The sequence below is a fragment of the Mchenga conophoros genome, linkage group LG19, assembly GCF_057382185.1.
Source record: "Mchenga conophoros isolate Kocher_MC1m ecotype Shallow Benthic linkage group LG19, M_conophoros_male_GT1.1, whole genome shotgun sequence".
NCBI lineage: Eukaryota > Metazoa > Chordata > Actinopteri > Cichliformes > Cichlidae > Mchenga > Mchenga conophoros.
The window spans coordinates 4,880,576-4,891,179 of NC_140544.1; the positions used below are offsets into that span (position 1 = coordinate 4,880,576).

At 39.6% G+C, this 10,604-nt stretch overlaps 1 protein-coding gene across 1 annotated transcript; it reads right to left on the minus strand.

The window, feature by feature from the left end:
• Positions 1-1,720: 1,720 nt before the first annotated feature.
• On the minus strand, positions 1,721-7,507 carry nubpl (nucleotide binding protein-like). Its single transcript, XM_085256881.1, has 11 exons — positions 7,333-7,507; positions 5,298-5,442; positions 4,845-4,879; positions 4,605-4,695; positions 4,465-4,504; positions 4,264-4,354; positions 4,095-4,188; positions 3,856-3,941; positions 3,640-3,760; positions 2,587-2,669; positions 1,721-2,268 (listed from the first exon to the last, which is right to left on the minus strand). Exons 1-11 carry the CDS (start codon positions 7,459-7,461, stop codon positions 2,206-2,208), a joined length of 978 nt encoding a protein of 325 aa, XP_085113007.1. The 5' UTR covers positions 7,462-7,507; the 3' UTR covers positions 1,721-2,205.
• Between the last annotated feature and the right edge of the window lie 3,097 nt (positions 7,508-10,604).

Below are 10,604 nucleotides of genomic sequence, written 5' to 3' on the forward strand. Positions count from 1 at the left end.
GAGAAAAACGCCTGTTTTAACCCAAAGACTCAGTCTGGTCGTGTCACTGACTCCCTCCTCTTTGTTTTATGCCCCCTAAAAGTCATGTGACTCTTTCCTGGTCAAAATAAACAAGATTTTAATATATTTAATGATTGCAGCTATCATTAATGAGCTATTGCACTTTAGCTTGTCTCTGAAGCCATTCTTCATCCCCATGTCTCTTTATCACCTTTACTATAGTAACAAGTTTGGACATTTCCTAAAATACTGCAATAACAGCAGTGATTCAAATCCCTTTAAATAACAGCAGACATTTAGCCTGTTATAGCAAGACACTGTGAACACAATGCAAAAGGTGAACCCGCGAATAAACAACGACTCATCAGTTTCACTAGAAGAATAGATTTTACAAGAAACCACGTCATTAAATTGGCCTAACTCAGACTGGATGATGACTAGTATAGAAAAAGATGACCACAAACACACACACAAAATATAAAGAGGCACAAAACAACATCAAAGAGGCACAACAAAAAGCCCTAGAGACACAAATATACACCAGAGACACAAACGTACACTAGAGACACAAAACAGCACTAAAAACACACTAAAGAATAGAAAGACACCAAACAGCCACTGACACACAAATGTACACTGGACACACAATTAAAAACACAAAACAACATCAGACACACAAATATACACCAGGGATGGATAACAACACTAAAAAGGCACAAAACAATCTCAGAGAGATACAAATGTACACCAGAGACACAAAATATATAATTTTTAAAAACCACACACACACACTCGCAAAAACACACACATGCACACAAAACAGGATTGGAGGTATGTAATAATAACAGAGTGACACAAAATGACACAAAACAATTTTAAAGTGACATTAAATAATTAAAACAACACACAAAATACAAATAGGATAACAAAAAAGACACTAAATAACCTAAGAGAGGCACAAACACACACTGGAAACAGAAAACAGGAGACAAAAATGCACACCAGAGACACAAAAGAAAACACAAAACCTCAGACACAAAGAGTAACCACAAAGAAACACACTGACTCAAAACAACCCCAGAGAGAAACGCACTGACGGCGGAGATGCAAAAACGCCTTCAAAAAAAACTACAAAAGGACACAACCAAGACAGGAAACAACCTCCAAGAGACACACAACAACCTGAGAGATACAACATCCTCAGGAGACACAAAATGACGCTGCACGGACACAAAACAATCTCAGAGTGACAGGCACAAACACCGGGAAGACACAAAACAACCTAGGAGCAAACAAGGACAACTCCAAAAAGAGACAAAATGTCCAAAAAGCAAACATACGACCTCCTGAAAACACCTCTGCAGACACACAAGAGAAATTGTCCCTATTTGCCACACAAAAGAAATGGCTTTAGTTTCGATGTAAGTACTGCCTGGGCATCAAACTCTTTATCGAGTGAACCCTGACAGCGTGACGAGGGAGACTTCTGACCTGTGTGGAGAAAAGATGAACACAGAATAACAGCCAAGAAAATCACAGAGGAGCAGCCAGAAACCAAAATGTTTCAGGTTACACATCCTGATGTGTAATTCATTTATTTAAATGCACACAGCCCTCTCTGCTGGTTATTCATGGAACTGCATAAAGCAGATGAAAAGGTCATTTTCGTACAGGATCTATCACTTTTACTCTGTATACAAATAAGAGCAATACTTCATAGAGGCAAAAATCCTTGATGTTTTTATTACTTTGATTTCTCACTAAAATGACAAAAACACACCAGAAAAACAAATTCAAATTGACTGTTAAATCATTGTGTATATCATGATGCAGACAATTATCTAATACAATAATATTCAACACTTTTTTTTCTGCAGGAAAAGAAAAGGAAAACAAGACAAAGGAATTATTATATTACTGTCTTTACTTTACTGGCATCCAGCTAATGTGCTGCCATTTATGGCCAACAGCATGCGAGCAGATCAGAAAGGGTTAAGACTAGGGTTGTGTAGCTGACCGTTTTATGAAACGCTGTCAGAGAACTACATGGACACACAATAAAAATACTGTTACAACATGGATAAGAATCGACATTCTTTTGTGCGTTTTGGACAGCAGATGACTTTGTGCGTTAGTCTGTGTTCTGTATACGTGTCATTCAACGTCTTCATGCGTCACCCAGCTGACTTCATCTTGAAGCGTCTGTCAACTACTGACTTTCTGTAGTCTCTGGACCACAGCAGACGCCACCGTCCTGTATGCTGCTGCCTGGACAGTGAAAATAAAATCAAGTTACACCTCAGTGCTGCAGTGTAGCTGAGCAGGTATATGAACAGATTTCTACTGAAGCTGAAGAATAAATAACTAGGACATAATATTATATTTTTGTTGTATTGTGTTATCTGCTTTCAGTGAGTGGTTTACCGATAAAGTTTGAAGTTTTACTCATACTATTTTGTTCATTTATAAAATAAGAATGAGAAAACGAAAGAGAGAAATGTGGGGTAGAATAAAAAAAATAAATAAATATTTCTTTTTTTGAAAAAAAGAAGAGCAAAACAGAATAGAATAGATTCAAACAGAGACCTCAGGGCTGTTGGGAGAAGAGATGACCACTGGCTGTCCTCTGTCTGATGTCTCTCTGATGGTTATGTGAAGAGGGATGTCACCTGGAAACAGTCACATATACATGAAATCACATGTTAAATATAAAAGAAATCAAAAATGGTTTCAATGTTTTCAGAAACAGAAAATCAAAAGCTTTACTTTGTTGTTTTCAAATGAAATAGTTCATAAAACCAATGTCAAATCATCCTTGTGACGGCAATGAGACACATCCAAGTCACTCGGTTCATTCCAGATATGGGGGTGTTGAGGCAAAAAGCTTTTTTTCTTTGCAAAATTAATGCCACTTTCCAGACAGGTCTGGGTTAGGACTCTATAGTAGTCTAACAGTCAAAACATAGCAACTAGAGGCATTTGCAAAAAGCAAGTGTTAGATCTTCAAGGTCACACAAACATCTACCACGATGCGGATAAAACGGTCTCATGTGACAGGCCAGGTCCATGAAAGTTGTGTGCTATGACTTAAATATGGGGTTTGTTCACCATCAATAAGATGGCGAAGATTAAGTTAAAATGTACGATGTGTGTTAGGACTATCCACAGCTTTGCCCCAGGGAATACAGAGAGTGCTGCTGAGTTCATGCTGTCAGGCTGCTGTGGTAAATGTGAATCTCTAAGCTGCATTCCTCTTGGTAATCTATATGAACTATAGCTTTTGGGTGCCAGTTTAGCAGACTGATTGAAGAGGTACCCATATTCCTTCCGACTGAAATGTGGTGGCCCGGGTTTGAGTCTGACAAAGGTAAAAAGCCCAAAAATAAATCTTAGCTTTTAACAGATAAAAGAAAAATCTGATTCCTGAGTCTTACTTTGTCAAAAGCCCACTAAAGAATTTAGGAATGACAACATGAATGAAAAAATTCCTATAAAATATATATGTTCCCTCAACTTTATGCATGCCACTTTTACTGCACCTAATGTCTTGGAGCATACGAGGGTTAATACGGACAGCAAACTACTTCGAGCACCCTCGGACATCACTAAAAACAAATTAAATGAAAGTGACGGTCCAACCTAAAAATGTGACTCCCAAAGTGTCTGCAAGCTGTCGGGCCCCATCAGAGCCGAAGATGTGGGTCTCATGATTGCATTTGGGGCACTGGAAGACGCTCATGTTCTGAACCAGACCCAGAACCTGCAGGAAAGAAAATATCACTTCCTGTTGTATTCATCGACCCAACCTGAATCCAATAGTTTATGCATACACTGACACACACATCAACACATTACCGGCACGTTCACTTTCTTAAACATCTCGGCTCCTCTGCGAGCATCCAGCAGAGCGATGTCCTGCGGCGTGGACACAATAACCGCACCTGTACAAGACAAACATCACATGACCCGACTTAACTTTGAACTAAACATGTGTTATTTACTTCTGGGGGCTACAGCAATGAGGATACTTTTAAAAAGTGAAGTTATGTGTTTAGAAAACATCATTTGTATTAGGTGATGTGTGACAAACCCACCTGCTATGGGGATGTTCTGGGTGATCGACAGCTGGACGTCTCCAGTCCCAGGAGGCATGTCCACTACCAAATAGTCCAACGACCCCCAGTCCACCTACAATCACAAAACATGTTTCATCAGCTTCCTTTAAATTCAATAAACTGACAGTGCAATCTAAACTGGTCTCACCTGTCTGAGCAGTTTCTCTATACCAGACATCACCATGAGCCCCCGCCACACTATCGGAGCCACATCATCAACCAGAAAACCCATAGACATGCTGGCAGAGAAGAAAGTGAATCAGAAGAATAGGTCACATAATAGACATGATTTAGGGCTATTTATGGGTATAACAAAAAGGTTGTGATGTAATGTTGATGACAGTCTCACCAAGGAACCCCATAGTTGGTCAGGGGGATCATCCGATTATCTGAAAGATATGTAAAAAAAAAGAAATAAAAAAACACTTTTCTGTTATAAAATCTTTACTGGAATTTTAGAAACCTTCAGCTGAATTGAACTAGCCATACTGTCACTGAGCTCTGGGTTTCCTTTCAGGTTCATAAGTTTGGGAATCGATGGACCAAACACATCGGCATCCAACAGACCCACAGACTTTGACTGGAAGAGAGAGAAAAAGTCATACAGTATAGCTCTGAGGACAGACTAACAGCTCACTGTCATATGTGTGTTGTTTTTTGTTGGCTGAAATTACATACATATATAGTATATAAAATATATAATATATAATGATAAAGCAGATTCCTTACCATGTCATTGGCCATTAATCCTAGAGCCAAATTCACTGGCATGAGAGAAAAAACAGACCAAATCAAATCAAATACTTCTCATTGAAAATGTTCAAACATTAGGCCACCTGAAACATGATTTTCTTTTAATATTTTTCTATTTAAAGATCTTTTATGATCAGCGCCAAAGTAAAAAGTATAAGATCTTACGTTCAAAATGGTTTCTTGTTAAGTAACGTTTAGCAGAAAACACTGCAATAGCAGATGAAATCTACTTCACCAATTACTTTTCCATTTCAGAACCTTTTTTCTTCCCTTTTTTTTGGCATTGTTCTATAAACTCCAAACAAGGCCATACCTAAAAAGGAATTCATTCAAAAGCACCAATTTTACCCTCTTAAAAATAAAATAGCTCTGGAAGAAAAAAGATGGTGAGAGAATTTTCCATTGTTTAGTATGAGTTTTACTGAGCACCTGCAGTAGTGGACTTCCCAACACCACCTTTTCCTGAAGCCACAACAATGACTTGCTTGACCCCTGGGATGGGCTTCTGTTTGGGGAGACCTCGGGCCATCTGCTGCCTCTGCCTCTCCTGCAATGCCTTACTGTCCACTGACCTCTGTAAAACAACAAACCAGTAAATAATGTAAACAACGCAAAAGTTTAGTTTGTGTTTGAGAGATTAAAAGACCAAAAGACACATTAACGCTGAAATTACAGATAGTCCCAGATGACACTGTGGTCTATGATAAATGGACTTTGATCTGAACATAAAATGTAAACAAACCTTTTCTTGATGCACGCAGGTAAGTAAATCCCAAAAGGTTGATTCTATTCATCTGGACATAGCATTTTTCAGTGGGAGAAACGTTTCATCACTCATCCAAAAGACTTCTTCAGTCTCAGCTGACTGCAGGTTTCCCCAACCTTATAAAAAGACCCCAAAGTCCATCTTTTAAACGAACTGCAAAAGAAATTTCCCTCGTACCGACCATAGCTGGACTTGCCATCGGGCATACTGGGCATCTGCCCGGTGGGCCGATGGAGTTTTTTTTGTAACGGTATAAACAATAAATAGGTGGTGGGTTGGCCAGATGCTGGCCGATGTGTAAAAATAACTCAGTTGTTTGGTGGTGGCTGTGGCGGAGCTTCGACAGAGGCCAGCAGGTGGATGAGGGAAAAACGGGAGGCAGGAGGAGGAGAGACCCTGAACTTCAGGTAAGAAGTTTCGACCTGCAGTCTATCTGGGTCAGATGTAAACCAAGTTTAGGTGTAGTTTATTTTCGTTGTGCTGACTTTTTACAGTCAGTTATAATAACTCACACTGCATACTAGCTAGCATGATGGAGTTTCTATACATCTGGGTGGGTGCTATGATGTTACTGATGTTGAACTTTATTCATAAGGTTAGTTAGTAGAGTTGCCAACCGTCCCGTAAAAAAACTAATCGTCCCGTATTCAGAGAAAATATTACACTTTTCGTATGAAGGTGAAAAGGAACACAGTTTGTCCCGTACTTCAGCTAGAATGGAAAAAGACACAAAGCTGGAGTTATTCTGCGTCTTTACACTGTCAGCTGCCTCTTCTTATGTGACGTATATATGTGTGTATATATGTGTATATGTGTATAACACATATATATGTATATATTGTACTATTCTTAGTTAGCGTATTGTCTGTTTTGTCTTAATGTTGGTTTATAATGGAGCACTGTAACAAAAAATTATTTCCCCCAGGGATCAATAAAGTATTCTGATTCTGATTCTTCTCTCATTCTCTCCCCCTCCCTCTCCTGTTTCTCCTTCTTTAGTGAAAATGCCTGGGCCGATTTTATATATTTCTTTAAGCAAGTTCTTCATGACTGAGCCAAGTGTCCTCTTTTTTGGAAATCAAAGTATGGTCACCCTAGCATAAGGTTGGGGGAACCTGTAATCAGCTGAATCACTTGAATAAGTGACATAACGTTTCTCTCACTGAAAACGCTACGTCCAGATGAACAGATTTAACCTTTTGGGATAAACAAACCTTATACCATATATAATAGAGAGTGCACAGAGTGGGATTACTATGCTTGCTACTATTCTTAGAAACATGTTCACGATATGTAATTGGTTGTTAATAGTATTAAGGTAACAGTATATATATATATATATATATATATATAGTTCTATAATTAACAGTCAAGTATTTATGAAATCAATAACCACTTCCGGTTTAAAGTTTCAAAATTATCTTTTCGTGTTCTAAATGTGGGTGTTACAGCTAAAGTTTAGAACGCTACATAAAGGAGAACAGCAACATCTGATCAAGTAAAACCATTTTAACTCTTGTGTGTGTTAAAATAAAGGTGTGTTCCGGATTGTTTAATTCCCTCAGTATATTTTACGATTGTCGCTTTTATTCTGAACATGTTATTTCCGGTCGTGTTGTTGAGTTTCCGTTTAGCTTATCACCAACAGAGAGCTACATTAACTGAAGTCGTACGAAGAGAAACACAGAAAAACATTACCTGGCAGCGTTTAAACTGTACACAGCACGTAGCTCCATGTTTTATTTCGCTCCCCGTTCGTAAAACCGAAGATTTATAAACTGATATTTTCAGTAAATGTGACAGTCTGCTGTATGCGAACAGGGCCATGTTTAGCTGTTTAGATGCCCCTCAAGTCGAGGCATGTTTGCGTCATAGTTGCGCAAAATGCGCATGCTCGTGGCGGGTGGGAGATTTGTTTATCCATCGTTAGTCCGTGAGAACTAAGCGCTTTCTAAAATTTAATATGAAACATTTAAAACTGTACGTTAAAAAGAAAGAAACTCGTGTATCAACAACACAGGTTTTAAAAATTATATTTTATTCTTCATTTTTTCCCCCCTATTTTGATCCTGAGTGGTGAAAGGTGCTGAAAAGTCAATTTAAGGACGACACTACAAGTAAATAGACGGGGAGGGGGAGCAAGTAGGTAAGGACGGTATGCGAAAATAGCGCGCAGTCCTGAACATGTCTGAACAGTTTCAGTTAACGTTGACACGGAAGTGGGTTAAATGGGTCATGTGTTTTCTTCTCATTCATTAACTTTATAACAATAAAAACATATAAGGCACCATTAGTTATCCAAGCATCTAAATATATACGGTTGAGCATTGCAACAGACGAAAAAGAGAGATAAAAAAAACAAAAACGAGAAATAACAAAAGAAAGAAAGAAAGAAAAACAGGGGCAATGTAGAATCCAAGAACCTATGCATAGTGTGAACAGAAAGGGAAATCATGATCCACATCTTATATAGGGAGGAGGCGTCCTTTTAACATGAATTGAACTTACTGAAAAGTGTTAAAAGTTTATGGGCTTTGTTTCATTTACAAGTTTCAGCGACTTCTGTCACCATCTGTTTATACATGGTTTAGCTTTGAGATGTCTGCATTTAAGAATAAAAAACTTTCCCACTAACAAGACATTTCTAATCACCAATATACTGAAACTTAGCATTGTGCTAATCAGTACAATTTAAGCATTCATTGCACCTGTATATACACCTGTGCAGCAAATGTATGGTAAAGATACAGCTAATGAAACTTAATTATTAATAAAATATACATCATGAAAAACAAAATCTGAAATTGATTCAGTTTAGTAATGTTTAGTGTGCTTATAAAGGCCCCAAATGCTGTGATATATACAGTAAATGATGTGGAAATAATGAATAATATATGAATAATAATGAAATCACTGCTGATTGTCTGGTTGTTTATGTTTTCAAATGTTTTTGTGTGTCCGTAGGTCTGTTTGATGACGATTTGGACTCCTCTGAGAGATGAGAACACACCCACATCTGTTTCATAGATGTGGGGTGTTACGGTTCTGAGTCAGCTTTGTGGCATCAGACACACACCTGAAAACCAGCACCTGGACTTCATGCAGGAGAGACTGCCTCAGTAATGATGGACTCTGCTGCTCTACTGTTACATCCTCACGAAGGAGGTCTAGGGGTGTGTGTGTGGAGCGGTAACAAAAGGGTCCGGAACAGAATGAAGAGGAAAACAGGTGTTTAGCAAACATAATTCCAAAGAATAACGCAGGAGATCAAAGTCCAGCTATGTATGAATGTAGTTTTATGCACATCTTCTCCTCCCACTGATCACTTCTTCCACCGAGTGGATAGATCACAGCATTCCAGCTTTTCTCATCATCTGTTGTGTGTTTTGTGTGTTTCTTTTTTTTTTTTTTTTTTTTTTGTGTGTTTCAAGCGTAATGTGCTCGGGATTCCACAAATGATCCAGTACCTGCATCCTGCTGGAGAACTGTACGTAAAACACACAAACACAAAGTGCTAACATGCAGTTCATACATGTGCCCATCACTGCACTGAATTATGAAGCAACCAGTGCACAGAGTTTGGATCAACTGATGAAAATTCTCATATTTTTGTTTTTAGGGCAAAAAGAGGAAGAGAACACGAAATCGCACCTCGAGCACAGGTGAGAGGAGATTTCTGGGAATTACGACGTTTTTTCATGTGAAATGTGATGAAAAGAAGACGGAAATCTGTTAACAAAAGAAGACTTACTGTGTTTTTGTTTGTGTTTGTTTGTGCAGCATCTGAACCTAAACAGGAAGATCAACAGGCCAAGAGGCTTTGTGTGACGCCAGCTCAGACACAGCCATCTTCTTCCTATTCAGTTGCGAAGGAGCCTCTTGAACAGCCACAGAGACAGCCAGCTGTTACCAACCTTCCTGATCAGCAGTCAGCGTGTGTGCAGCTGCAGAACACACAGACAACAGTTGATGCACCTGTGTGTCAAGTAAATCCGGTCCTCCCAGCTTCTCGTGTGGATTTCTCCCCATCTGCATCACTGGCCTCCTCTGCTGCACCCGTCCAGCTCCAGGCCACTTTTGTCAGTGACACTGATGAAGCACTGCTGTCAGTGGTGGAACAGCTTGACCCCCTCCTCACTTCTGAGCAGTCTCAGCAGCCCTCCTCTCCACTCACTGGTCATCACCTAAATCAGACCAATCCTGCTTCTCCTGTATATACGTCTCTATCCACATCATTTACCTCTTCTGCCACATTCTTTCAACACCAAAAAGAGCCTATTGGTTTCGCTGACATTCAGGAAGACATGTGGTCACTCCTTAACCACCTCCCTGCCGCTCCACAGCCGGATACATTCTCCTTTCCTAACATTCCTACTCTGATTAGCCCTGCTTCTCTGGAGAACTCCTCTCCATCTAAATTGCTGGCCTCCCCTGTTGTGCCCACTGAATGCCAGTCAACGCCTCCCTTCTTCAGCCAAACTAAAAAATATGATGTCGCTACTTAACGACCTCCAACCTTTGCACAGCCTCTACAGCCCTCCTCTCCTCAAGCAGACTGGTTCTGACCATAATCAGATCAGTCCTGCATCCCCCAAACCACGGCTACCTTCTGTAATAAAGTCTTAGCTCACTGCAGTCTTTCCTCTGTTTCAGAACTGCTTGCCAGAAATCTCTCCATGTGTGTGTGTTTGTGTGTGTGTGCACGCGTGTACAGATAATCCTTGTTTTGGTGTGTAAATAAAGCTTGATCAAAAAGTAAGTCAGCTCTTGAGTCTGCTTTTGGATCAGCCTCTCGTATGAACCCTCTGGGTTTGTGATGATATCACTCATATAAACTCTTTAAATAAGGCTGCCATTCCCTGGTGGTATGTGGTCTCACACACTGAGGCAACGAGAGACCTTTGGTACTTTATGCTAGGGAAATGGCCTCCAAAATCCAGTGGCAGTGTATCTGTTTATGTAAAGCTTTA